Raw genomic sequence first — 27,693 nt, forward strand, 5'->3', positions numbered from 1 at the left:
GAGAAAAAAATATATATTCATTCTATTAAACATATATCAAAATTACAATTAATTATATTAATTATATATTGTATATTAAAATTATGAATGTGAAAATTATGCACTTATTTATTGTTAAAATTACAAATTTATTTATTTATGTTAAAACTTGCAAAACTTAAACACATATCAATCTGTGATTCAATATAAGTGAACCTGGAATAAACAAAAGAAGTTAAAAATTTACAATTAATTATATTAATTATATATTGTATATTAAAATTATGAATGTGAAAATTATACATTTACTTATTGTTGAAATTACAAATTTATTTATTTATGTTAAAACTTGCAAAACTTAAACACATATCAATCTGTGATTCAATATAAGTGAACCTGAAAGAAACAAAAGAAGTTATATCAGGCAATTTCATTATAAGTGCTAATTGCTATTCTACGAGCTCCATAATTTTTAAGCCAACAACAAGTTAACACTGAAATAAAAATTGGAGCATTGTTCGCGTGGATGTACAGTTTTAAACAATGTCTAATTGTCGTGTAGAGACGTTAGGTGCGAAGGGGTATCTCTTCTCATCGCTAATTAGCGTTGATGAGCTTGAAGCTCGATCTAAACAGAGCGAACTCCTGTGCTAAATCGCGTCAGGGTGAATAGAGGATGAATCTAACGCTAACCGTTTATTTTGCATGTTGAGAACGAGATCTGTATGTGGTGTAAGATTTACTGTAATTTGTAACATGGGTATTCTCACAGAAGTCAGTGATCTCTTGTTGCCATACAAAATCACTACAGTTAAAATTCTGATACCTTAAAATCCCAATAGATAAAATCCCAGTAACCTAAAATCCTGGCAATGTGAAGTGACAACAGCTAAAATCCTGACAACCTAAAATCCCAATAGCTTGAAATCCTGTCAACATGAAATCTTAACAGTTAAAATTCCGGCAGCATAAAATCCCAATAGATAAAATCCTGCCAACGCGAAATGTCAACAGATAAAATCCTGACAACTTAAAATACTAACAGTCCAAAATCGTCATTACCTAAAGTCCCGACAGCTAAAATTCCAAGAGCCTAAAATCCCCACTACCTAAAATCCCAACAACTAAAACCCCCAGCAGCCTAAAATTCCCATTACCTAAAATCCTGACAGTTTACATTTCAATAGCTAAAATTCCAACAGCCTAAAATTGCCACTATCTAAGACCTTGACAGCTAAAATCCCAAAAGCCTAAAATTCCGACAGTTAAAATCCCAACAGCCCAAAATCCCCACTACCTAAAACCCCAACTGCTAAATTCCCAATAGCCTAAAACCCCCATTATCTAAAATCCCAACTGCTAAATTCCCAATAGCCTAAAATCCCCACTACTTAAAATCCCAACTGCTAAATTCCCAACAGCCTAAAATCCCCACTATCTAAAATCCCAACTGCTAAATTCCCAACAGCCTAAAATCCCCACTATCTGAAATCCCAACTGCTAAATTCCCAATAGCCTAAAATCCCCACTATCTAAAATCCCAACTGCTAAATTCCCAATAGCCTAAAATCCCTACTATCTAAAATCCCCCAGCTAACATCCCAACAACCTAAAATCTCCACTACCTAAAATCCCGACAGCTAAAATCCCAACATCCCAAAATCTCCATTACCCAAAATTCCACTACACCAAATACACGTAAAATACAATCCACAACAAATACAATAACGCACCCAAGAAATAAAAACACTAAACAAATACATTAAAGCAAAAAGAGCTATTGAAACTTGCAAGTAACGTCGATAATGAAGACTACAGTGCTCATTCGCACGGAATTTCTCTCGAACCGAGAGGTGTATAATTACATTTCCTTGAAATAAAGGAATCGATCCCAAACCTGATTTCCAAGCTGTGAAGTGTTGCACAACGATGAATCACTGGACCATCGAGTAACTTTGTCAATTGATGTTGAAACCGTAATTGAATATGAATCAAGCGGAATACGATGTTGAACGGAACTGTTTAAACGACACGATATTATGAAATGCTCCATAAATTGTGATATACATAGGTTTCTCGGTCAATGAAGTTTCACAGGTGTGTAAGTGTGTTGATATTGGAGAATATTGGGGGGTCAGATTTTTATTTGAGGAAGATTGTTTTGTAGGTTAATTTGGATTTTGGGAGTTGGGTATTTAGGGATGTGGGTATTTGGTAATTTGAGAGTTTGGTGATGTAAAAATTTGGAGATTTGTGAATTTGGTAATTTGAGAAGTTGGTGATTTGAGGGTTTGGTAATATGAGAAGTTGGTAATTTGAGAGTTTGGTAATTTGAGAGTTTGGTAATTTGAGAGTTTGGTAATGTGAGAATTTGGTAATTTGAGAGTTTGGTAACTTGAGAGTTTGGTAACTTGAGAGTTTGGTACTCTAAGAATTTGGTAATTTGAGAGTTTGGTAATTTGAGAGTTTGGTAATTTGAGAGGTTGGTAACTTGAGAGTTTGGTAATTTGAGAATTTGGTAATTTGAGAGTTTGGTACTTTGAGAGGTTGGTAATTTGAGAATTTGGTAATTTGAGAGGTTGGTAACTTGAGAATTTGGTAATTTGAGAGGTTGGTAACTTGAGAGTTTGGTAATTTGAGAGGTTGGTAATTTGAGAGTTTGGTAATTTGAGAGGTTGGTAACTTGAGAGTTTGGTAACTGGAGAGTTTGGTAATTTGAGAGTTTGGTAATATGAAAATTTGGTAATTTGAGAATTTGGTACTCTAAGAATTTGGTAATTTGAAAATTTGGTAATTTGAGAGGTTGGTAACTTGAGAGTTTGGTAATTTGAGAGTTTGGTAATTTGAGAGTTTGGTCATTTGAAAGTTTGAGAATTTGAGAATTTGGTAATTTGAGAGTTTGGTAATTTGAGAGTTTGGGAATTTGAGAGTTTGGTCATTTGAGAGTTTGGTAATTTGAGAGTTTGGTAATTTGAGAGGTTGGTAACTTGAGAGTTTGGTAATTTGAGAATTTGGTAATTTGAGAGTTTGGTACTTTGAGAGGTTGGTAATTTGAGAATTTGGTAATTTGAGAGGTTGGTAACTTGAGAATTTGGTAATTTGAGAGGTTGGTAACTTGAGAGTTTGGTAATTTGAGAGGTTGGTAATTTGAGAGTTTGGTACTTTGAGAGGTTGGTAACTTGAGAGTTTGGTAACTTGAGAGTTTGGTAATATGAGAATTTGGTAATTTGAGAGTTTGGTAACCTGAGAGTTTGGTAACTTGAGAGTTTGGTAACTTGAGAGTTTGGTACTCTAAGAATTTGGTAATTTGAGAGTTTGGTAATTTGAGAGTTTGGTAATTTGAGAGTTTGGTAATTTGAGAGTTTGGTAACCTGAGAGTTTGGTAACTTGAGAGTTTGGTAACTTGAGAGTTTGGTACTCTAAGAATTTGGTAATTTGAGAGTTTGGTAATTTGAGAGTTTGGTAATTTGAGAGGTTGGTAACTTGAGAGTTTGGTAATTTGAGAATTTGGTAATTTGAGAGTTTGGTACTTTGAGAGGTTGGTAATTTGAGAATTTGGTAATTTGAGAGGTTGGTAACTTGAGAATTTGGTAATTTGAGAGGTTGGTAACTTGAGAGTTTGGTAATTTGAGAGGTTGGTAATTTGAGAGTTTGGTACTTTGAGAGGTTGGTAACTTGAGAGTTTGGTAACTTGAGAGTTTGGTAATATGAGAATTTGGTAATTTGAGAGTTTGGTAACCTGAGAGTTTGGTAACTTGAGAGTTTGGTAACTTGAGAGTTTGGTACTCTAAGAATTTGGTAATTTGAGAGTTTGGTAATTTGAGAGTTTGGTAATTTGAGAGTTTGGTAATTTGAGAGTTTGGTAACCTGAGAGTTTGGTAACTTGAGAGTTTGGTAACTTGAGAGTTTGGTACTCTAAGAATTTGGTAATTTGAGAGTTTGGTAATTTGAGAGTTTGGTAATTTGAGAGGTTGGTAACTTGAGAGTTTGGTAATTTGAGAATTTGGTAATTTGAGAGTTTGGTACTTTGAGAGGTTGGTAATTTGAGAATTTGGTAATTTGAGAGGTTGGTAACTTGAGAATTTGGTAATTTGAGAGGTTGGTAACTTGAGAGTTTGGTACTCTAAGAATTTGGTAATTTGAGAGTTTGGTAATTTGAGAGTTTGGTAATTTGAGAGGTTGGTAACTTGAGAGTTTGGTAATTTGAGAATTTGGTAATTTGAGAGTTTGGTACTTTGAGAGGTTGGTAATTTGAGAATTTGGTAATTTGAGAGGTTGGTAACTTGAGAATTTGGTAATTTGAGAGGTTGGTAACTTGAGAGTTTGGTAATTTGAGAGGTTGGTAATTTGAGAGTTTGGTACTTTGAGAGGTTGGTAACTTGAGAGTTTGGTAACTTGAGAGTTTGGTAATATGAGAATTTGGTAATTTGAGAGTTTGGTAACCTGAGAGTTTGGTAACTTGAGAGTTTGGTAACTTGAGAGTTTGGTACTCTAAGAATTTGGTAATTTGAGAGTTTGGTAATTTGAGAGTTTGGTAATTTGAGAGTTTGGTAATTTGAGAGTTTGGTAACCTGAGAGTTTGGTAACTTGAGAGTTTGGTAACTTGAGAGTTTGGTACTCTAAGAATTTGGTAATTTGAGAGTTTGGTAATTTGAGAGTTTGGTAATTTGAGAGGTTGGTAACTTGAGAGTTTGGTAATTTGAGAATTTGGTAATTTGAGAGTTTGGTACTTTGAGAGGTTGGTAATTTGAGAATTTGGTAATTTGAGAGGTTGGTAACTTGAGAATTTGGTAATTTGAGAGGTTGGTAACTTGAGAGTTTGGTAATTTGAGAGGTTGGTAATTTGAGAGTTTGGTACTTTGAGAGGTTGGTAACTTGAGAGTTTGGTAACTTGAGAGTTTGGTAATTTGAGAATTTGATAATTTGAGAGTTTGGTAATATGAGAATTTGATAATTTGGTAATTTGGTAATTTGGTAATTTGATAATTTGATTATTTGAAAATTTGCCAATTTGGTAACTCGATAATTTAGTAATTTAAAAAAAGGAATATTCAAAAAATCTTAATAAAATCTTCCCAAATTACGTATACTTCTTACTTCTTCAAATTATATCTACATCTCGCTGAAACCAACATCGGTCCCCAAACCATAAGGTATCCATATCGATAACAAATAGCAAATCGAATTACAGTTTGATTAATCATTTCAATTAAGAAGCTATCGCAAGTTGAGCGTACGGTTTTGTGCAGACAAGAAGATGAATATCTCGAAGCTGGCTAAATTGCTGGAACGAATACGCCTCAAACAAAAGAACAAATTCTCATAGAGATTGAATTAAATCGCGGTAGGAAGAAGACTGCTTTTTCCCACGTTCGAGACACGTTGTTTTCGCTTGTTGGAAAAGCCATGACAGCGATCGCTATACCTTAGATGCGCCGACGAGATAAACGGGTTCTTCCTGCTTCTTAACAAACTTGGCATTAACAATCGTCTGGGATCAGAATGTAAACAAAGATATAAATATTACTTATGCAAATTTTTTGTCGTATGCGGTCAGTTCATAAATTTATGTTATTTTGTTATTGATGCATAACTTGGGAGGAATTTAATTGAGGATATGGTAATGGCAAGCTGATGAAGCTTGGATGTTTAAAAATTTTAAAATGTGGAAAGTTGGAGGTTAGGAAAGAAAATGTGAAAATTTGGGAATGTAAGAATTTAGAATTTTAGGAAATTGGGAATGTAAGAATTTCGTAACTTGAGAGTTTGGTAATTTGAGAGTTTGGTCATTTGAGAGTTTGATAATTTAAGAATTTGGTAATTTGAGAGTTTGGTAATTTGAGAGTTTGGTAATTTGAGAGTTTGATCATTTGAGAATTTGGTAATTTGAGAGTTTGGTCATTTGATAGTTTGGTAATTTAAGAATTTGGTAATTTGAGAGTTTGGCAACTTGAGAGTTTGGTAATTTGAGAGTTTGGTAACTTGAGAGTTTGGTAACTTGAGAATTTGATACTCTAAGAATTTGGTAATTTGAGAATTTGGTAATTTGAGAGTTTGGTAATTTGAGAGTTTGGTCATTTGAGAATTTGGTAATATGAGAGTTTGGTCATTTGATAGTTTGGTAATTTAAGAATTTGGTAATTTGAGAGTTTCGTAATTTGAGAGTTTGGTAACTTGAGAGTTTGGTAATTTGAGAGTTTGGTAACTTGAGAGTTTGGTAACTTGAGAATTTGATACTCTAAGAATTTGGTAATTTGAGAATTTGGTAATTTGAGAGTTTGGTAATTTGAGAGTTTGGTCATTTGAGAGTTTGGTAATTTGAGAGTTTGGTAATTTGAGAGTTTGGTAACTTGAGGGTTTGGTCATTTGAGAGTTTGGTAATTTGAGAGTTTGGTCATTTGAGAGTTTGGGAATTTGAGAGTTTAGTCATTTGAGAGTTTGGTAATTTGAGAGTTTGGTAATTTGAGAGTTTGGTCATTTGAGAGTTTGGTAATTTGAGAATTTGGTAATTTAAGAGTTTGGTCATTTGAGAGTTTTGTAATTTGAGAGTTTGGTAACTTGAGACTCTGATAATTTGAGAGTTTGGTAATACAAGAATTTGGTCATTTCAGAATTTGGTAAATTTCGTAAATTCCGAAATTCAAAAATGTCAAAATTCAAAGCTTTACAAATTTCAAGTCTAAAAATTCAAAAACATGGAAGTTCATAAATATACAAATTCAGTACCCACAAATTTTATTTCTATGAAATTTCTAAAAATCTTAAAACTACATATTTACACCCCCAATAAAAAATAACTCTACAACTACAATAAAAAACAAAAATAAACCTTCAAACACAATCGAAATAATGAATATTCCATAAAATGCAACATAAAAAACTGCTTGTGCACATAAAAAAAAATGTGCTATTGAATCATATTTGACCCAGAATCCACCATGCATGCGACTATAGCGCCATCCGCTCCTCGAGAATTAATTATGCACGCAATAAAAACGCAGCCGGGAAATTTCGCAAAAGCTCGACGCATTATCTGGTGTTTCTCATGATCATAAAGTACCGGTCGATTTATCGTCAACGGTACAATTATTCGCAACAGATTGATCAGACGAAAAGACAATTAAAGAAACGGAGGATTGTAATGTCTATAGGAGTTAGGTTCGATTTATCTTCTCTTGATTTACGCGAGCAGTAAATTATTAAAACGCTTCGCGTTCGTTTCTGATTGTAGTGAAACTTTTTCTTGAGGATTCATATTTATAGGCTGAGTGCCGTTGGCGGTAAAATATTATGAGTAATTAAAAAAGGTGATGAATGATTTTGTTTGGTGTTGAGATTAATGATTTTTAGGAGTAATTTGTTGGAGAAGGGTGAGTGAGTTGTAAATTCAAATTTAGTACTTTCATTATTATTTGTTGCATTTAAATTTAATTTTATTCAGTGAATAGTATTTGAAAAATTAAATTTTAATTATAAATATGCAAATATTACAGCTGAAAAATTTCTTATTAAAATGAAATTTCATAAACAAATTCTGTATTTCAAATGCAATTAAAAACGTGATTGAATTAAAAATGAAATTTTTTATTTAAAATGAAAGAATTTCATTTTAAATGAAATCCAATTTAATTTAAATTTGAACTCAATGAAAAATTAGCGTTTGAATTAAAAGAAGTCCACTTAATATTTAAAAATATTCTAAATATTATTTTTTTAATATATAACTTATACCCACTTTAAAACATAAACTTTCTAATTAACGAGTAATTATTTACGAAAGTGATTATAATACTTTATTATGAAGCTCTGAAAATGAAAACAGGATGCGTTGATCACTAAATATAAATATGAAAGCAAGAATATGATAATGAGATCCTTTGTTTTCGTGGCATATGTAAACAAGGAGTTTATCTTTGACCAAAATCAAAAACTTCTTATGTTTCTACAGGTTAATCTTTTAATTATTTAAAAATATGGGAATTTAAATTATCTATTATTCTTGTCAAGTTCTTTGTACCTTACAAAGTTAATTAATTTGCACTTGTTAAACTTAATTTAATGAAAGAAAAAAAATTTGAATAAAAATTCATTTTTAAAGTTATATTTATAAGTTCTTTGTAAAATTGTTCAAGCTTAATGAAAGATTTAAAGCAAAGCTAATATAATTATGATTTTAATAATTTTTAATGAATATTGATCTCAGGCAATAATAAATTTAATTAGAAGTTAATTTAATTGGAGTTTATGTTTAGTAATAAATTGAATAGAAAATTGAAAATTCATTTCAAGAGTGAATGATAAAGAATTTTAATTAAAATTTAACTATAAGTAAGGATAATAGACAAGAAATAATAGGAAATTTAATAACAAATTCTTATTTAAACTTAACAGTGAATAATAGTAAAATTTAATTTAAGTTCAACAATAAATAATAATAACAAATTTAATAACAAATTTTAATTAAAAATTGATAGCAAATAATAGTAAAATTAAGTTTCAATTCAACAACAAATAATAACAAATTTAATAACAAATTTTAATTTAAATTTGAGAGCAAATAACTATGTTAACTAAAAGTTTATAGAAATTAAATAAAAATACAGCACAGGAGGTTACAAACCAATATTCTTCTTAATTGTTAATTAATATTAAATAAATTTAACCTTATAATAATTTAAACTGGCGGATCGAAAGTTCCCCATATTTTGCTTATAAAACCTGAAACTTTAAAAATACTTATCAATTATTATTAATTAAAAAGTTCAAAATTTCCTGACACAAAAATATCAAATGCTCACAGAAATAAAAACACAAGACCCAAAAAAATAATCTACCATTATTTCATAACTTAAAAAAACAAATCCAAAAATTGCACAAACTCAAAAACAACCCGAAGTCAAATGACGGTCATTTTCCGCCATTTTCTTTAATTCCCATTCAACCATGCTCAGCCTTACATAATAATAGTTAGAACAAACCGTAAAAACACCGGTAGAACCAGTAGTTTCGCTTTCTCTGAGAAGTAAACTAATTTTGTTTCCTTTTTACAAAATTTTGCGCAACGATTTTACATACTCGACGCCCGATCGAAACTTATAATTTCAGAAAAATAAACGATACTTCGATAACGAGGCGTTAACTGCTGCGAGTTAACTTTTACCTTTTATTGATACATCGCTTTTTATCGATATATTGATATCGACCACCTATAGCTCAGTTTCACGGTAGCATGAGTTTCGATCTCTTTAGTCGCTCTATTATTACCGAACACGCGGTTATAACGCTTTATAGAATCCAGTTAAATGCGCTATTTAATTCGGTTAATGACTGTATTTGTTACAGTGTTGAAAAAACGGGGATAAAGGATAGGTGTGATTGATTCCGTGAAGAATGTTCTTTTTCCTTTCAGCAATTGAGAATGTTGCAATGTTGAGTGTCGTAAATCTTGTTGAGAGATTATGCTGAAAGTCATGGTGTTTATTTTTGAAAAGACATTGTGATACTTGCTTTCTGATGAGGTGAATGTACTCGATACTCTTTTCTAGCAATTCAATTTAAAATTTGTTGTAAACAGTGTATAAGTATATTTGATGTAGTGTGTAATAATAGTAGTATATTTTGTATAATAGACATTTGTTTTTAATGTCTTCTATATAATGATGTATTCTGTTCCAACTCATTTATGTTATTACTTCCACCATTTTTATTTCTCCATTTTTCCTAACCTAACTAATTTATGTCATAAGTTCCACCATTTTTATTTCTCCATTTTTCCTAATCTAACTAATTTATGTCATAATTTACACCATTTTTATTTCTCCATTTTTCCTAACCTAACTAATTTATGTCATTACTTCCACCATTTTTGTTTCTTCATTTTTCCTCTTCACTATTTTTCCATGTTTCATTCTACCCTTTTAGTTTCTTCATTTTTCCTCTTCACTATTTTTCCATGTTTCATTCTACCCTTTTAGTTTCTTCATTTTTCCTCTTCACTATTTTTCCATGTTTCATTCTACCCTTTTAGTTTCTTCATTTTTCCTCTTCACTATTTCTCCATGTTTCATTCTACCCTTTTAGTTTCTTCATTTTTCCTCTTCACTATTTTTCCATGTTTCATTCTACCCTTTTAGTTTCTTCATTTTTCCTCTTCACTATTTCTCCATGTTTCATTCTACCATTTTAGTTTCTTCATTTTTCCTCTTCACTATTTCTCCACGTTTCATTCTACCATTTTAGTTTCTTCATTTTTCCTCTTCACTATTTTTCCATGTTTCATTCTACCATTTTAGTTTCTTCATTTTTCTACCTCATCATTCCTCCACTTTTTATTCTAACATTTTTGTTTCTTCATTTATCTACTTCACCATTGCTCCTCTTTTCATTCCACCATTTTTATTCCTCCATTTTTCATTCTACATTTCCATCAGCGTTTAAGTATAACACTTCCAAAGAAGTTCAGCAAACAAATATTCATTCGAGTCACCCGATATACAAGAAAAGACTCGAAGAAAGGTGTACACTGATCGTCACCCAGTACATGTCGCGCTGAGGAAGTTAGTAACAAGAAGAACCGGTCGACTAGTACAGTAACCGTTTCGTATCTGTCATTTTTCCCCCAGACCGATACCTGCTCCTCGTTCGTGTTCCCTTTATCCTGTTTTCCGTTCACCTTTCACCGGTTTTCTCGATCGATTCTTCGTCGTCTGAACAACAACGAAATCGTCCGGATTTTCGTGGATAAATTACGGCGTTCCTCGATTTAAATGGAAGAACCGCGAGTACACGTGAGACCACTTAGAACTCGGGTACCAAAGAGTTCTGGAACCTGAAGCAAAGTGGATAGGCGGGTTTTCTATCGGCGACTGTCGATACGAGAAAAACTTGTCGCGATCGACGTTCACCCTTTGCACTTTTGTACTTCCACTGCTTCAACCATCCATCTTAACCTTCTGTATTTGGTACTCTACTGTCACCGATGTTTGTTTCGGTTCTTTTTGATGTGCGAGGTTAGAAATCTTTTTTTTGTCGACATTTTTTGGTCAACAGAGGTAGAAGCAGCTTAGAGGTAAATATGCTACAGGTAGTTTATTAAAAATAATTAGGAAACTTGATTAAACATGAAGAATATGAAACTGGTATAAAGACCTAACCACTGCATGTGACCACTGTGTATTTTCTGTGTTTAGTACTGACACTTTTTGTGAAAATACCTGTACACAATTTTCGTGTTCAATATATTCATATTTCTATAAAAACATCTCTACACAATTTTTATGTTGAGTATATTTATATTTCTACAAAGATGTTGCTATACAATGTCTGCACTTAACCTATTCACATTTCCATAAAAGCAATGTACAATCAAATAAATAATACTACAAAACAATATACAATTTCCGTAATTAATATACTGATATTTCCATAAACTGCTGTACAATTTCTGTGTAACAAGAACTTTCTTAAAATAACAATAATCACGGGTGATTTTTAACAAACTCCTCTTTTTGATTACCCTCTTATTGTTAGACACCTGTTTTTCCTAATCTACCCCTATTTTGCCTAACAATAAACGAGGTCCTGTTTCTGTATTCGTTTGAAAATCAGTTATGTTTTTTACCGCCTGTAGGTCCAGAACGCATCTGGGTGTTCATAACTGTGCCAAGTAACGGTAACGAAAGTAAATCACACACAGTTTCATGCAGGTTCTCCGTGACGGTTAGTCATTCGATTGAGGACCACGGCTTAGATTTCATAGCACGGTTTTCAATTTACTTCGAAAGAAAAACTGAATATTCGCGAGAGAGCGGGCAGCCACAGCCGGATAAATTGCAAAAGCACTGATTTAATTGGTCGAAACGATTACTCTCTTTCCTGCTTTCTAATTAATAGCGACTGAGATGTTTTTCGTGAAAAATTGCTGATTTTGTCGAAATCGCTGATATTCGCTGATTTGCAATTACAACGTAAACGGAAAACTAGATACGGTATAATATAAATAAATTGAGGGCAATATACTGTTTATGAATTATATAAATTTAAGTCAGTATACTATTTATAAATTATATAAATTTAAGTCAGTATACTATTTATAAATGACATAAATTGAAGTCAGTATACTATTTATAAATTATATAAATTTAAGTCAACATACTATTTATAAATAACATAAATTGAAATCAATATACTGTTTATAAATTATATAAATTTAAATCAATATACTATTTATAAATAACATAAATTGAAGTCAGTATACTATTTATAAATTATATAAATTTAAATCAATATACTCTTTATAAATGACATAAATGGAAGTCAATATACTATTTACAAATGATACAAATTTAAATCAATATATTATCTATAAATACTATAAAAAATGATAAGTGCACAGAATAAAACCAACAATTGAAAATAAATCTGTTAATCGATAACAGAAATGTGTTAGTTCGAAGGGTGAACGTTCGGGCCTCCATTTAAGTGGCTTTCAGCAACGTTTCCGATACTTCGCCAGTCACTCCGGAGATTGAATGAATCTCGAAACTCGAGAGACTTCGCAGTGGCCCTTAACAAGATCGGGATGAGAGAATGAGAAGGAAACAGGCTTTTGCAGTGAAACGCGTCAAATCGAACACTGTCCTTGATAATTCTCTGTAATTAATTGGATCGTATTAACGATGAGGAGCACGGAAAGGAGGAGCGCTTTTACAAGCGTGGCTTCCTCGTGCACGCGACTGCAATATCGATTAACGATTTTTTATGCAACTCGCGATTAGAAATCTTGTCTTACACGATGGTTACGATGCACTCCAGCTAAGGAACCTCCATCGACGAATATTAAATCACGGTTTTAGTTTGCGGATTTTAGTTTTGAACATTTTCTATTATGATGAATACAGTTCATATCTAATAATGTACAAGTACATTTATTTTTTAGATAAATAAATATACAATTTATTTAAAGGATAACTAATTGTACAATTTGTTTAAAGAATAAATGAATGTACAATTTGTTTAAAGAATAAATGAATGTACAATTTATTTAAAGGATAAATGAATACACAATTTATTTTCAGATAAATAAATATACAATTTATTTGAAGGATAAATAAAAAGACGTATTAAATTTAAAAGAATTTTTGTGTTCGTTTAATTCGATCGAAAATTCTGAACCATGAAGAACCGTGCAAATTACGTTTCTTATATCGTTTGCTATTACAAATGGTCGATTACACCGTAACCTCGTACCGACGACAGGCAAAATAAATCTTGACGAAGTAAAAATACATAAGCCTAAAGGTATTATTTGCATTCGCATGCAGAGCGAAATTCTGCGACAATTTGCACGGATGATTAACCGAACGACTCGTCGAAGGGCAGGCGAAATCGTCTCTTTATAATATTGATAAAAACCGCTACTGAGACGTAATGACACCGTTCGTATCTCGTTATAATCGCATTAAGGCTGATGCATTTAATCGCGGAGAGTGAAATTAGTAATGGGGTCGATTACGTAAGAAGCGAATTGCACGCGTAATCTGACACATTTTAAAAATTTACGGACGAAATCGACGAGTGGAAATAAATGGGGCTGTGAATGCAGGAGGCAAGTTTTTGCTGGTCGAAATTTTGTTCGGCGAAATATGCAAAAACGCTACTTGTAAATAACTGTAAGAGAGTGAAGTGAATAACTGTAAAAAATTAATGTGGTTATTAAAATTTGCAGTAATTATAACACGTTTTTGTATTTACTCTTATTGCCTTTTTAGAAAGCAATTTAGTGTTTTGAAGGATGACTCAAACTTTCCTGTTTGCATTCTTCAGTTCTTATAATTTTAATACTAAATAAGTTTAATAGTTAAAAGCTTAATTTGTATTTTTATTTTACTTTATGCGACATTATGAGAAAATTAGAGTTATGAGAATATTATGAGATTTTAGGTGTGACATCAAGATTTAATTTTCTCCTTAATTTTAATTTAATGTACAATTTTAATTTAATTTAATTTTAATTTAATTTCTGACTTTATTTAATTGGTTTCATTTTATTTGATGGGTTAATGAGTTTATTTATTTAAAAATTTGTTATGTGCACATGCAATTTATTTCTTTAATTTTTATCATTCTCTAAAATTCTGAAGAGGTCGATTTTCTTTTGAACACGGTTGGAAGTCTTGTAATTAATATGTGCAAGGTTCCATGCAAACATTCCGAGCATTCTTTGAAATATAGCGTTTACAGGGAACTTAGGTTGCCTCCAGTGCAAGGCAGGGTTCTTTTTTTATTTAGAGTAAGGGTTGAGAGAGGCAGTTAGGAAGATCTAGGGAAAATCTGGGGAATATTTAGAAAAGATATAGGGAGAGCCTTGAGAAGATTAACATTTTTGTTACTGATTAATCTCTTTTAATAATTTTCAAATTTGGGAATTTAGGAATTTAGAAATTTAGAAAATTAGAAAAATTGAGAATATTTTGTAAATTTAGGAATTTAGGAAATTTGGGAATTTTTAGGAATATTTGAGAATATGGAAATTTTTAGAAAAATGTAAAGATTTAAAAATTTCATAAACTTTATAATTTGGAAATTTGAAAAACTTAAAAATTTAAAAACTCAAAATGTTTGAAGAGCTTAAAAAGCAGAAGAAGCTTGAAAATTTTAAAAAGAAGAAAAATCTTGTAAATCTTTAAAAGCTTCAAATCTTTAGAAAGCTCAAAAATCTTGAAAAACTTGAAAAGCTAACAAACCATTAAAAACTTGAAAATTTTTAAATGCTTGAAAAGCTCAAAAAACTTACAAAGTTCAGAAAGCTTATAAAGCTCCAGAAGCTCAGTAAGCTTAAAAATTTGAGAACCTAAAAGTCTAAAAACTTGAAAAGTCCAAAAAGCTCAAAAAGCTCCTAAAACTCAAAAAGCTCAAAAGGCTTCTAAAGCTCAAAAAGCTCAGTGCGCCTAAAAACTTGAGAACCCAAAAACCTAAAAGCTTGAATAACTTAAAAAGCCCAAAAATTTAAAAACTTAAAAAAACTGAAACCTCAAAACTAAAAAAAAAGCTTAAAAAGCTCTAAAATGTGAAAAGCTTGAAAATTCCTAAAAACCTAAATACACCAATATCAATTTTCAAGAAAGTAATAGAATATCGCAAGAAAAGTAGTATAAACGTGTTTATGCAAAAACTTCATTTTCCTGGTTTACTTCTTCACGAAGCGTTGCGATTTCACGAGCAAACAGAACGTTATTGCCTTTCAGCTTCCATTTATTGTTACTTTCGCATTTAGAGAGATACACTTGTTACGTGCCGCGGTATTTCTGCATCCGTAATTAAACGATACCTGCTGAATTTAGTTACAGTCACCGGCACTCGCATAGCACGCTCGAAGTCGAATCGAGAATCGAACGATAAGAAGCACGCAACGAAGGAGCGTAACACGCGACAAACGTATAGCGAAATATTTGTGTATCTTTTTTTATCTTTATTCGAGAACGAGTCAAATGCATGCATGAAATATTCGATGAATACCATAGTTTTTAACAATAAAATGTACATACTTATGCATACGTATGATTCTTTGAAATGTAACGTATATTTTATGCATATGAGAAAGATTATGCTCGTACAGATTTCTCGTTAAATATAACCTGCAAATTATATTCCTTTATGACTTCCTTCTTGCTGTGATAACGATAATTATCTCAAGAGTGCTTATATTAGCATCTAGTTACAAAATAGTTCAGCACTGTGTTGTACACATTGCCACATTTATTTATACAGTACTTATTAGATTCAGTTTAAATACTTTATTCCTATTTTACTGTTTCAGACTTTTATCTTTATTATTTTACTAAGTCAGTATTTTGCTTCACTGTCCTGTTTCACTTTTCCGTTATATTACTATGCCGGATCCTATTCTACTGTAGCTCCGTCATTATGTCACTTCACTATTATACTACTGCCGCGCTAATTACACTATAACACTATGTGTTTCATTACTACATTATTCTACCATTTTTCTATTTTCAGGTTAGAATTTTCACTACTCTATTTATACTAAAAATAGTATATCAACAGTATAGGTAACAAGAAATAGTCTGAACTAGTAAAAAAGTTACCAGTGACAGTTCAAAATAAAACTCACCATGATTCCTAGTGTGCAGTTATCGCTGTGTGTGTACGCCGGTGTCACCTAATGCCGCCAAATGTTGTTCTCCGATCTGAGCATGTTTACGTCGCGGCCAAAAACAACGTTCAATCGTCGCAATTTGAAATTTCCGCGTTACACAGTGTCAATCGTAACACGGTAAACACAATCACCATACGTAAACACACACACACGTCCTGTACCGAAATACGCGCTTGTCAGTATGCGCTCCCGTACACTGTTACCGTGTCTGCACGTGAAAAACACGACCGGAAGGTTTTTCTGACAATACCGGATAAACGCGACGTATATGCCGGCTGTTCACCGCGAATTTAAAATAGCGAACACCTTAACGAACACCGAGAAAGAACGACGGTTGACGGTGCGACGTCCGTCGCATCCCACGTTTTCGCTCGTGACGTTTTTCGCGCGTTTTTTATCGAAACTTTAAGAAGTCGCGACGAAACGAACGGGAGAAGTCACGGATTTTCAACCTGGCGGACACCGACTGAGCTCTCGACCGGCAGGTAGGTGAGCCATTGCCCCCCTACCTCCCTCCTAACAGTCTACCACTACAACCGCTCACCATTCTCCATTCTCTTTCCCTTTACTTGCCTCCGTCTTGTTCTTTCATTTTCCGCGATCCCAGAATCAGCAGCTTTTCGGTTACGCGGCTAATCTGCTGTATCATTGCATCTCGTACACGTATGGATTCATTTTTATATCCTTTAAAAAACACGGGAAGCTTCCAGGAAGCTTACGTTATTATAATCCCATTTCTGATTTTATCTCATTCGTTTATGAAACAGATTCTACACATTGCGTTTCTGTTTCTTTTTTCGATATTTGCGCGGCCATCGGGCGAATACTTCTGGTTTTATGGGTAGAAAATTGGTGGATTGACATTTGAGGATTTGGAAATTTGGGAATTTGAGAATTTGAAAATTTTGAGATTTGGAAGCTTGGAAATATATAAATTTGGAAGGTTTAGAAATATAAACATTTGGAAGTTTGGTAAATATTAATATACGAAAGTCTGGGAAATTTAAATGTCTGGAAATTTGGGAAATATTTGAAAAAAAAATTATTTGGAATTTTGGGAAATAAAAAAATTTAAACTATCAAAGAATTTAAACGTGTGAGAATTTGGAGATTTAAAAGTTTGGAAGTTTATTTTGGAGTAAGCTCTAATTGGTTGATTGGCGGCGGGGTATACCCTTTTCCATTCGTTACAAATTTGAGCTACTAGATGTCTCACAAGATCCACTGTTTCTCGCTAGTGATCTATTGGGCATAAATTAGAATATATAGAATCTCTGAACATTGACATCTTGACGATGAAAATTGTTGCAAGTTTATAATTATTATAATAAAAATTTGAAAGTTTTTTTGAGAAATTGGAAAAATTCGAAATTTGAAAATTTTTGGAGAATGGAGAAAATATAGGAATTTGAAAATCTTAAGAATAATAGAAATTTGAGGATATACAGATTTTGAAATTTGAATATCCAAGAATTTGAACATTCTACAAATTAATTCATGAATTTGAGAAATTAAAAGATTTGAAACTCTCAACTTCTCACGTATATGAAATTTCAGAAATTTGAAAAAACACTGTGTAGGTAAACAATAAAAATATGATAGAAAGCATTTCTCGTAACATTTATCATTTTATTGTTTATAAAATAATTAAACTGATTCTATAACTGCACTATCATCTGGTTCCTGTTCAGTGTCTTCTCCAGCTTTCTTTGGAAGGAATTTACTGTAATCAACTTTAAATAATTCTTCTGATGGTTCACTCGAAATCTGAATTCTACAAAATATAGGTTTTTTAATATTTGGAATTTGACTATATTAAACTGATAGAGTTTAGTGTCTTATTGAATAATAAGTACGAGTGTATAAATACCTTTTAATGAAAGATCCTGTTCGCGAAGCTCCAACAGATTCAATATCTTTAACGACGGTAGCAAAATTTTCCTCGAGATGTGCTATATCCATATCAAGCTGCCAAATAATCAACAAAATTGATTACTAATATACGTCACATATTTTTAAGTACTCTATTAATAAATCTAATCTATACGCAGTATTTGTGCACTAACTGTTAATATTTTATATTTACCTTGCCAAAGGGCAGATTAATCTTAGCATAGTCTTTATGTTCTTCATTTACTTCTGTGTAATATCTTATTGAATTTTTCATCTTTGTAATAAGTGAACCAATGTCATTGCTCAAAGTACCTAAATATTCAGTTAATATTTGAATTAAACATTCCTACAGGGTAGCAATTTATTTTGAACTAATTTTTCTGTTTACCTGCTTTCACACTCGGAAACTTTCGTTTTAATAAACCTCTAATTAGCAGTAATTCTGTTAAAATATCTATATGAGCTATGACAGTGTCATACTCTTTAATATCAAATTTTCCACCCTATAAAGATTGATGTTATAATATGCATCATAATCACATTTCATTTCATGCTGTTTCACTTGCCTGAATTTGTTTTATTACTTCAGTACCACCAACATATTCTGCTCCAGCTTTCACAGCATTATCTTGCTGTTTGGAATTCTTGGCTAAAGCTAAAACAGTTAGCTTCTTCTTGCCAGTATCAAATACATGAGGCATATCAATATTTTTTGAAAATTTATCAACATATTTATTTTTGTTCTGGTGCTATTGCAAATAATATAATATATTATTATAGTCTTATTGTAAAGGGATTATTTATATATATTATCACTCGTGCTTACCTTCATATTACATTCAATAAATGCATTTACAAGTGCGTTAGGTACATTAAACATAGTTGGATGATGCGTTTCACGATGATATTCTATAGCCTCTTGTAGTGAATACACTGGTTGTGGATGATTCTTTATTATCCACACATCATCCATTATTGGTTTCAATGAGCTATCATCTATCAAAAGAAGTGGAGATTGTGTTGCCTTCTTTTTCCTGTTGTTAAATTGTTTTAACTATTATTCAATAATTTTGCAACAATTTGTCAAAAATAACAATAAAATGTACTTACTGTAGCATAGACTTCTTCCGTGCCTCATGTCCTATTTTTTCAAGATTCATTTTAATTTTCTTCTGTCTGGCTTTTTCCCTTGTGCCTTTTCTGGCTGCGTAATCTCGAGTTTGAATAAAAATACGAGAATATACATTGTTTCCAACATTATGATTACTTATAAATCGAGCACTATTCAGCCATCCTGTACATATCAAAGAATAATCATTAAAGTAAACAATAATCTTGAATTAAAGCCTTTTTATGAACAAAAATTTTAGGTTATAAAGATAACGCTGTAATTTTGTTACTGATATAACGTGATACACTTATTAATATAATTATACTGCTTTAAAAAGATCAATCCTTGATGAAAAAAACTATAAAATTAATAAATACTAACCAGCTAACATTTTTATTATTGTATACAAAACTTGTGTATAGGTTAACTAAATCACACTCCAGTAATATAGACTTAATTTAAATGAAACTACACAAGAAAAAGTAATTATTAAAGCAGAGAACTTTTTTTTGATTTAAAAAAATCAAACATGAAAACTTGAAAATTGTCAAATTTTTCAATTCTCAAAGTATCAAATTTTCAAGTTTCTAAGTCTCTGACAGTGCCGCTAGCTCCATTTAGCGATCGATCGCGAAACTATCAAATCAGAAAATTGCATCTTTTCGTAAAATACAGTATTGTTACGTTTTGTTGACGTTGAAAATTGTTCTATGAACACAAAAAAGGTATAAAAATGTCTTTACGGGGACTTCAAAGCATTACATTCGAAAATTAAAATGATTGCATTTTATGGACCCTTAAATCATCTCCACCGGAGAGCGGGAACTAATGAAGCTAAATCTTGAAAACAATTATGTACATTATTTGTTTTTTTGAATTACTAACACATACAAAACATACAAAAGACATCTATTATTACTTCCTGAAGTATTCTACTGTCTCCTAAATAAAAAAATCAATGTTTCGTAAGATAATGTATTTCAAACTTAGTTCCACTGTTAGATGACGACACCAGTACATTTTGCAAACACTCCGCGCGAAGAAATATATTTTAAAATAAATGTAAAAACAAAGCTTCTAAAATCCTCTCAACTTTTTAAATTAGTTATAATAATACTATGACCTTTACATCTTTTTTATATATTAATTTACTGTACTTTTGTTACTGAATAAGTTTGAATGTAAAATTTACTCATAAGAGAACGTCAACGCAAAGTTAGCAATAAGACCACTTGCTTATAAAAATAAATATTTATTTGCGAAAATCTTATTGTCTCTCAATTTTCAAAGTGTTTTTTACGATATAGGCACAATTCGTGTCAGTGCGCAGATGTTATCAAGGATGGTAGAAATCTGTTCCCGTCAGCTGCCATTTTCCCCAGGGAATCCAGATTTGCACTGGAGTACATAAAAGTACCAAAACAAATGCGCTAGGAATATTTTAAATATCCGATAATAAATAAATTCCGTGCATGTAAATTATCATGTATACTTCTGTTTCTGTCCTATTTTATGAATGAAATTGATATAATCAGTTCTATAATCTTGTTCACCACAGTACTTCAACGTTTTAGCAATTATTGTAATCCTAGAATAACCTGGTAATAAGAAAATAAAAGAATCACACTTGTGATATAGGCAAAAAACAGGAGCTTTAAGAACGGAATAAAATTAGAAATAATTGACCTTAAGATCAGCACTTATGAAAGAGCACTGTTCAAGTAACATGGCAGACGGAAGTAGACGTCATCAGTGCCAACTGCCAGCCAACTAGGCTTACTGAAGCTGTAGTTTCTATACGAAGAAAAGTACTTTTTCTCCGTTTCCTGCGTCTTCATATATTTTTTGCGATAGGGTTCATTAGTTCAGTAACGAAGAAACGTTTTATGTAGCTATATCATGCTAAAGTTTTTCTAACCCGCTTACGATTTTATACTTTGGTGACCTGTAATCGAAACAATATAAAGGTGTTATTAGTAGGTGTGATCTGGTAAGTCTTATATTTTAATCGTAATTATCCGCTAATCATATATCACAGTCCATTCGCATCGTTATCACAACAGGCACCTCTGATTTGTTGTTTACTTTGATGTTAATCTGATAACATTTAATTGTTACTGATGTTTTTTCTGTAACACATGTTGTTGCAATTTCAATGCATACTAAACTTAATCACAATTATACATGAATTTAAATATATTCTGATTCAGTAGCTACATATGATAATTTTGTCAACTCATTGTTGCAGAGTCATTCAGTAGTTAGTATACAGTGGACATTATATCCATTCATACCTACAAATATGTTCATTTGGGACTGGTTTGCAGGTGTTTTGAATTATCTGGGTAAGTATAACTTTTATAAGGATTTAAGAAGTATTAATTGCATGAATACTTTCTATAATTATTAAAGGAAAAGAAAGTTTATAGTTAATAAAATGGTTATTTCAGTTTGATTCGTATTTTTATGTATGACATTTTTACTTTTAATTTCAGGACTGTGGAAAAAGAGTGGTAAACTCTTGTTTCTTGGTTTAGATAATGCTGGCAAAACTACATTACTTCACATGCTCAAAGATGATCGATTAGCTCAACATGTACCCACATTGCATCCAAGTAATTAGTATTAAAATAATTCAAATATCTAGTTCAAATTAAATAATTTAGCCATATTAATGAATTTTTCATTAATTAATTAAATCCATTAATTTAGTATTAAAGTAATATGCTATACAATAGTGTTATATGTATTTCCATGATTTAGCATCAGAAGAGCTGTCGATCGGAAATATGAGGTTCACAACTTTTGATCTTGGAGGGCATCCTCAAGGTACATAATACACCAAGGACAATAATTATAGGTAAATCATGTAATGTTACATTTACTATAATTGTATATTACAGCACGAAGAGTGTGGAAAGACTATTTTCCAGCAGTGGATGCAATAGTATTTCTCGTTGATGCAAGCGATAGGTCAAGATTACCAGAATCAAAAGCTGAATTTGATGCACTATTAACTGATGAACAACTTAGTGCATGTCCAGTTTTGGTGCTAGGTAATAAAATTGATAAACCAGGTGCAGCATCAGAAGATGAGCTCAGAAATTACTTCAATCTTTATGGTCAAACAACAGGAAAGGTACATTGAATGAATCATTAAATTGCATTTTAAGCACAGAAATAATATCAAACAATATATTTTAGGGAAAAATTTCTCGCAGTGAATTGTCTGGTCGTCCATTGGAATTATTTATGTGCTCAGTGTTGAAAAGACAGGGGTATGGTGAAGGCTTCCGTTGGCTTGCTCAGTATATTGACTGAATGTACGAAGTAATTTAAATACTCAGATTTTTGGCAGTTTATTATGTTTCCCTTTCCTCTGTTTCATACTGAACGTCAGTACAGGGGTGTATTATCCTCTAAGTGAATTGTGCGGTAGGAAAGGAATATTGAGATATGAACTGCAATAATGGGTTCAGTACAGTGCAGATATATAAAGAAAATAACATCTCAAAAACAAAATATGACAAGCACGATAGGACTAATTTGTTTCATTTTAATATGTGGAGCCTACATAATATTCTGTATGAATTTTTAAAATTCCATACGTGTTTGATGAATTTCTGTCATTTTGAAAATCACATTATGGAAATATCGGACACGCTAAAAAATAATATAAACGTTTTGATAAATAAAATAATAAACTATTTAAAAATTTCAAGTGTTTTCCATAGTTATTTTTATAACATAACTTTTTCAGTTATACAGGAAATATTTTGCATGTACATGATTAAATAGCAACATTTGTTTTATATATCTTTAAGTAAATTATCAAAAATTTGTTGAGTATATTTAATTTCAAACTTTTTACTTTAAAATAAAAATGTTTGTAAACATGATAAAAGGGATGTTATCATTTTTTTGTAATAAACTTTTGTTGTTAATAAAAATTGTTTGTGACTTAAAAGGAGAAAATAGTAATATCAGTACGAATTGTATAAAGAATAAAAGTAACCAATACATTTAATTATGTAACTATTATATTTGAGATCGCATTTTGGTAGGAAATTTTCAAAGTATCAAAAACAATGTCTTGTAAATTAATATAAAACTAAAATTGTGTCTAAATATGTAAAAATTATTACATAAAGTATATAGAACTGTTTATGTACACTTGATTTTAAATAAGGACCGAAAAATAAAAATTTTAGAAATGAATTTTTTTATATATTAATATAGTAATTGCAAGTACTTATATAGTGTTTTTTCTTTTCATTATTTTATAGAAATAAAATATAATTTGGTATCTAAAATATGTTTTGGTTGTATAATTTCCTTTAGGTTTTAATAGTATTTTAAAGTGACAATTCTCCTTTCTCTGGTGATTTGGCAAATATTTGATTTATATAAGTATCTGTTACTTCATCTAAGCTCTTTGGATTCCAGTTTGGTTTTTGATCTTTATCAATTAAAAGAGCTCTAACACCTAAAAAAAAAATGAAACTCAAGTGGTACTTACATTGTCATATGAGAATGATATAATATAAAATTACTTGTCTGAAATGTATGTATTTGTAAAATTTATATAATCAATACCTTCATAAAAATCGCTGTTTTTATGCAGAACAGCATTTGATAACCTAAATTCCATCTTTAAGCAATCTGCTAATGTTAATGCAGCTCCTTTCTGAATTGCACACATAGTCATTTTCAGGGAAGTGGGAGATGCTTTTAACAGCATTCCTAATGTTTTTTCTGCCCATTCTGAATTATCCTCCTTCAATCTTTTGAAAGCATTTAAGAAAATACTATGAGATAATTGTCTTAAATTAATTGCTGTAGTTAACATACCTTTTTACTATTTCTTCTACAGAAGGAGCAGAAAAACACTTATTAATTTTTTCCATGTGTGGTGCTAAGCTAAATTCCTGATCGAATTTCTCAGGTTGATATTTATTTAAGACATTATTAATATTAGATGTATCAGTTACTAATAAATCTTGTCTTAAATCTGATAATTTCTCAGAAGGCACAAAATGTGTTGCAATCCCAGCAAATAACACATCAGCTCCTTTTAAACATAATGTGAAACTTACAAAATGTTTGAGATATAAAAAATAAAAATTATTGAGGTTTATAAATTTTTGTACCTTTCAATCGATCTCCAGTTAATCCAAGATAGAGGCCTAACTTGCCTTCCAATCTAGGTAAGAAATACGATCCCCCAACATCAGGATAAAGACCTATTGCTGTCTCAGGCATTGCAAAAAATGTTTTCTCTGTTGCAATTCGATATTTACCATGGATAGATAATCCAACTCCACCACCCATAGTAATTCCATTTATTGCAGCTATATATGGTAGCTTATATGTACCAATTAGGTAATTTAAGCTATATTGAACATATATAGAGCTACTTTGAAAAACATACTGTTATGTATTTATATGTATCATGAAATTACATTTACAACTTACGTATATTCTTTCCTAAAAAATGCTTCACCTAATTTATTATTATTTTCTTGTAAGGCAACAGCAATACCTTTTACATCACCTCCAGCACAAAATGCCTTCTCACTGGCTGACTCTACTATTACTAATTTTTTAGATGTTTCCCATTTTTTGAGTTCACGATATATTTTTTCAACCATTGACAAATTTAAAGCATTCAAGGCTTTAGGTCGATTTAATGTTATAATACCTGCATTTCCAATCTTATTTGATAAAAAAAAATCATTAATATCGAAAGTTCATAACTTATTTTTATGGCATATTTTATGAATTATGGCTTGCAAATATATCATATTAAGTATACAATTCATACTTATAACTATACATACTTCTTTAACAAGTACATCATCTTCCACTTGTGGCATTTGTTTGTGCGTAGATGCATTCCTTTGAGGTACTGGAATTTCAACCATAGGTTTAGAATCTGGTTGAGGTTGGGGTTGGGGTTGGGGTTGAGGTTGAGGTTGTTGAGGAAGTGTAGGTTCAGCAATAGGACCTAAATATGGAAGATTAATATACTGTCAGGGCTCAGTTAATGAATTTATATTCAATCTCTATAAGATTGAATCTATGAGATTGCATCAACTAAGAAAATGACTAATTATTGTCTGTAATCATCACTTTGATTTTATTAACAGAATTAATCTAGGTAAGTGGTTCTTAAAAACCTGGTATTTCTACTACAGGAATTTGTGGAGATTGTGGTACATTTGGGAATGGTGTTGGTATTGTTTCATCTGCTAATATAACTGGTATAGGAATGCGATCATTTAATTTAAAACTTATATTTTTACCTGTACCAGAAGCTTTTACTGATAAATATTTAAAGGTAGTAACTGGACTACTATTTCCAGTACTTAATTTCAATGCACCATTTTTTATCTAATGAAAGATAAGAATGTTAGCTCTAGTTTTAAAAAATATATATAATACATGGTATACAAATAATAATTACCATTATTGCTGTTTAGTATTTGTTTTATGACAATTTAATAAATAGGATTTTATAATAAATCAATACAAAAGTCAATATTTACTAATACAAAATATTGCAGCATCAATTTATCAGACCTGGTAAACACTTGCGCCGCATAGGTTATAAAATATCATGGAATTATAGACTACGTTGATATTCTTTTTTTTTTAATTTAAATGAGCAACAAAACCCTGATAAGTAAAGATTTCAAAATCACATGGTGTTTTTGCATAATATATGTAGATACCAGTATTTGGTTGCCAAATAATAAGTAAAAATTGTTATTAAATCTAAAAATAACCTTCAGGTCTAATAAAGCATGAATTATTTATGTATTATTGCTATAAATGAGTTAGCATATAATTTAACAATTTAAATAAAAATATAAAGGATGTTTATATGAATAGTATGGATAATAGATTTCTATTTGGTTTATTATGTATTTTTAATTATATTGAAATATGATACATTACAATTTACAAAATCAATCATTCTTTATTTTATCAACAATATTATTTAATATAATCATATTTTTGCGCCAAAACAGTAGGGACTACTGCGATTAGATACGAAACATAGTACCAACATTTATATAATTTTTTGTACAGATCCAACATATGGGTTGTCCGGCATAATTTGAGATACTGTCTGGAATAATGATAATTAAGGCACTTAAACATGTTAGTATAATCAATAAGCGTGTATCGGGTGTACAGAAAACTGATATATATAGTTTGATTCTTCCTAATATTCAAAAAGTTCGGTCCATATCCTTTTTCTCCAAACCTTCAAAGCCGCCTTATGAACATATTTGTCAAATTGGCGATCCTGTTTTACGTACAGTAGCGCCACCAGTAGATTTGAAATCAACAGTGCACACAAAAGACTTTCAAAAGGTATTTTCTTATTATTAATTTAAAATTTTTAAATATAAGAATTCAAAAATTTGAGTATTTAGGAATTTCAGAATTATGAAATTTGGGAACTTAAATTATTGAAAATTTGGAAATTCTAAAGTTGTGATTTTATAAAACTGGGAGTTCAAAAATTTGGAAAGTTGGATGTTAAAGGATATTTAAACATGATGTTATATTTTGCAGCTACTTGATCAACTATGCAGAGTAATGAGAAGATATACCATGTGTGGACTAGCTGCACCTCAAATAGGCGTTTCTTTGCAAGTATTTGTTATCGAATTAAGAGAGAAGTTTGTAATGAGAATTCCTCCAGCAGCTAGAGAACATTTTGAAATGGAACCTGTGCCATTAACATATTTTATTAATCCAAAGATGAGGATAGTAAATTCTGAGGAAACTGAGTTTCCAGAATATTGTGGAAGTATTACTGGTTTTGAGGCAGTAGTACCAAGGGCAAAACAAATTAAGCTCACAGCCTTTGATCGACTTGGGGAACCATTCATTTGGAATGCTTCAGGATGGGCAGCTAGGATTGCTCAACATGAATTTGATCACTTACAAGTGAGTACCTCTTGCATTATTATAATTTATAGGATAAAATTATTTGTTATTTCTAGGGTGTACTATATGTAGACAAAATGGATCCAACCACATTTCAGTTTAATTACTGGAAAGAACTAAATGAAAATAAGGGAGACATCAAACTTCAATATAGATTATGGTAATTATAACTTATTGCTAATTTAGAAAGTAACATTCGCTTTATATAATATGTTTATTGAATTACAGATTTTAAAAATAATTGTACACTTTGCCATAAGATGTATAAACAGCACAAGAAAGTATGAATAAGAAATAAAATTATGGCATAGAATTGTAAGTTGAGATATAGCTGAATAAATAATTTATTTAAGAAACATTAGCGAAATGTTTTCTATGATTTAAAAAGTAGTATGTCTATTTTGTTACCATTATGTATTTTGTATAGTTTATTTTGAAATCCTTATAATATGAAAATAATATTATATATCTGTATAAAAATTGGAATTGATTTGAACTTAAATTAAAAAATGAGCAGTCTAAAATTTTCTTTATAAAGTTTGTTGTTTGAAAACATACTTGTTTGAAA

General features: G+C 30.8%; 5 protein-coding genes across 9 annotated transcripts in view; 2 read left to right on the forward strand and 3 right to left on the reverse strand.

Moving 5' to 3' along the window:
* Cad99C (cadherin 99C) overlaps positions 1 to 16,252 on the reverse strand; it is a 224,992-nt gene extending 208,740 nt beyond the window's left edge. For both annotated transcript variants that reach the window (XM_076539204.1, XM_076539203.1), the window contains exon 1: positions 16,112 to 16,252. In XM_076539204.1, coding sequence (XP_076395319.1) covers positions 16,112 to 16,114 — 3 coding nt within the window. In that variant the 5' untranslated portion in view covers positions 16,115 to 16,252. The remainder of the gene's footprint in view (positions 1 to 16,111) is intronic.
* Positions 16,253 to 16,500: 248 nt separating this feature from the next.
* Positions 16,501 to 22,881, forward strand: Sar1 (Secretion-associated Ras-related 1). Of its 2 annotated transcripts, none has more exons than XM_076539220.1 (6): positions 16,501 to 16,641; positions 21,409 to 21,505; positions 21,656 to 21,775; positions 21,924 to 21,989; positions 22,064 to 22,299; positions 22,365 to 22,881. In XM_076539220.1, the coding sequence occupies exons 2-6, from the start codon at positions 21,463 to 21,465 to the stop codon at positions 22,479 to 22,481; spliced, it is 582 nt and encodes a 193-aa protein (XP_076395335.1). In that variant the 5' UTR covers positions 16,501 to 16,641; positions 21,409 to 21,462; the 3' UTR covers positions 22,482 to 22,881. The 2 variants fall into 2 exon arrangements, with proteins under 2 accessions (XP_076395335.1, XP_076395334.1); XM_076539219.1 differs by lacking the exon at positions 16,501 to 16,641 and adding an exon at positions 20,879 to 21,150.
* Positions 17,765 to 20,011, reverse strand: mRpL1 (mitochondrial ribosomal protein L1). The gene is made up of 8 exons (XM_012287216.2): positions 19,542 to 20,011; positions 19,160 to 19,343; positions 18,876 to 19,083; positions 18,616 to 18,798; positions 18,438 to 18,552; positions 18,243 to 18,361; positions 18,027 to 18,124; positions 17,765 to 17,930 (listed from the first exon to the last, which is right to left on the reverse strand). Exons 1-8 carry the CDS (start codon positions 19,549 to 19,551, stop codon positions 17,804 to 17,806), a joined length of 1,044 nt encoding a protein of 347 aa, XP_012142606.1. The 5' UTR covers positions 19,552 to 20,011; the 3' UTR covers positions 17,765 to 17,803.
* Positions 22,882 to 23,182: 301 nt separating the features above from the next.
* Hibch (3-hydroxyisobutyryl-CoA hydrolase) lies at positions 23,183 to 25,894 on the reverse strand. 2 transcript variants are annotated; one of them, XM_076539206.1, is made up of 8 exons: positions 25,627 to 25,894; positions 25,340 to 25,553; positions 25,001 to 25,167; positions 24,636 to 24,874; positions 24,311 to 24,552; positions 24,012 to 24,231; positions 23,757 to 23,944; positions 23,183 to 23,646 (listed from the first exon to the last, which is right to left on the reverse strand). In XM_076539206.1, exons 1-8 carry the CDS (start codon positions 25,627 to 25,629, stop codon positions 23,516 to 23,518), a joined length of 1,404 nt encoding a protein of 467 aa, XP_076395321.1. In that variant the 5' UTR covers positions 25,630 to 25,894; the 3' UTR covers positions 23,183 to 23,515. The 2 variants fall into 2 exon arrangements, with proteins under 2 accessions (XP_076395321.1, XP_012142603.1); XM_012287213.2 differs by having other exon boundaries at positions 25,001 to 25,068; positions 25,466 to 25,553; positions 25,627 to 25,884.
* Positions 25,163 to 27,486, forward strand: LOC143265677 (peptide deformylase, mitochondrial). Of its 2 annotated transcripts, none has more exons than XM_076539217.1 (5): positions 25,163 to 25,320; positions 26,256 to 26,543; positions 26,748 to 27,125; positions 27,182 to 27,285; positions 27,354 to 27,486. In XM_076539217.1, coding segments are annotated over exons 2-5 (723 nt in total). In that variant the 5' UTR covers positions 25,163 to 25,320; positions 26,256 to 26,303; the 3' UTR covers positions 27,355 to 27,486. The 2 variants fall into 2 exon arrangements, with proteins under 2 accessions (XP_076395332.1, XP_076395333.1); XM_076539218.1 differs by lacking the exon at positions 25,163 to 25,320 and having other exon boundaries at positions 26,096 to 26,543; positions 26,748 to 26,828; positions 26,937 to 27,125.
* The last annotated feature ends 207 nt before the right edge of the window (positions 27,487 to 27,693 follow it).

The sequence above is a fragment of the Megachile rotundata genome, chromosome 13 (assembly GCF_050947335.1).
Source record: "Megachile rotundata isolate GNS110a chromosome 13, iyMegRotu1, whole genome shotgun sequence".
Classification (NCBI taxonomy): domain Eukaryota; kingdom Metazoa; phylum Arthropoda; class Insecta; order Hymenoptera; family Megachilidae; genus Megachile; species Megachile rotundata.

Bases quoted from the DNA above. Each gene is read 5' to 3' on its own strand.
- LOC143265677 (XM_076539217.1), top strand. From the start codon at position 26,304: ATGATAATTAAGGCACTTAAACATGTTAGTATAATCAATAAGCGTGTA. The intron at 26,544-26,747 runs GTATTTTCTTAT...TATATTTTGCAG, and splicing joins ACACAAAAGACTTTCAAAAG to CTACTTGATCAACTATGCAG. The intron at 27,126-27,181 runs GTGAGTACCTCT...TGTTATTTCTAG, and splicing joins ATGAATTTGATCACTTACAA to GGTGTACTATATGTAGACAA.
- mRpL1 (XM_012287216.2), bottom strand. The intron at 18,125-18,242 runs GTAAATATAAAA...ATTATTTGGCAG, and splicing joins TTAATCTGCCCTTTGGCAAG to CTTGATATGGATATAGCACA. The intron at 17,931-18,026 runs GTATTTATACAC...TATATTTTGTAG, and splicing joins ACAGGATCTTTCATTAAAAG to AATTCAGATTTCGAGTGAAC.
- Hibch (XM_076539206.1), bottom strand. The intron at 24,875-25,000 runs GTATGTATAGTT...TTATCAAATAAG, and splicing joins ATGATGTACTTGTTAAAGAA to ATTGGAAATGCAGGTATTAT. The intron at 23,647-23,756 runs GTATTGATTATA...TTTTTTTTTTAG, and splicing joins AAACAGCGATTTTTATGAAG to GTGTTAGAGCTCTTTTAATT.
- Sar1 (XM_076539220.1), top strand. From the start codon at position 21,463: ATGTTCATTTGGGACTGGTTTGCAGGTGTTTTGAATTATCTGG. The intron at 21,776-21,923 runs GTAATTAGTATT...TCCATGATTTAG, and splicing joins TGTACCCACATTGCATCCAA to CATCAGAAGAGCTGTCGATC. The intron at 21,990-22,063 runs GTACATAATACA...TGTATATTACAG, and splicing joins TCTTGGAGGGCATCCTCAAG to CACGAAGAGTGTGGAAAGAC.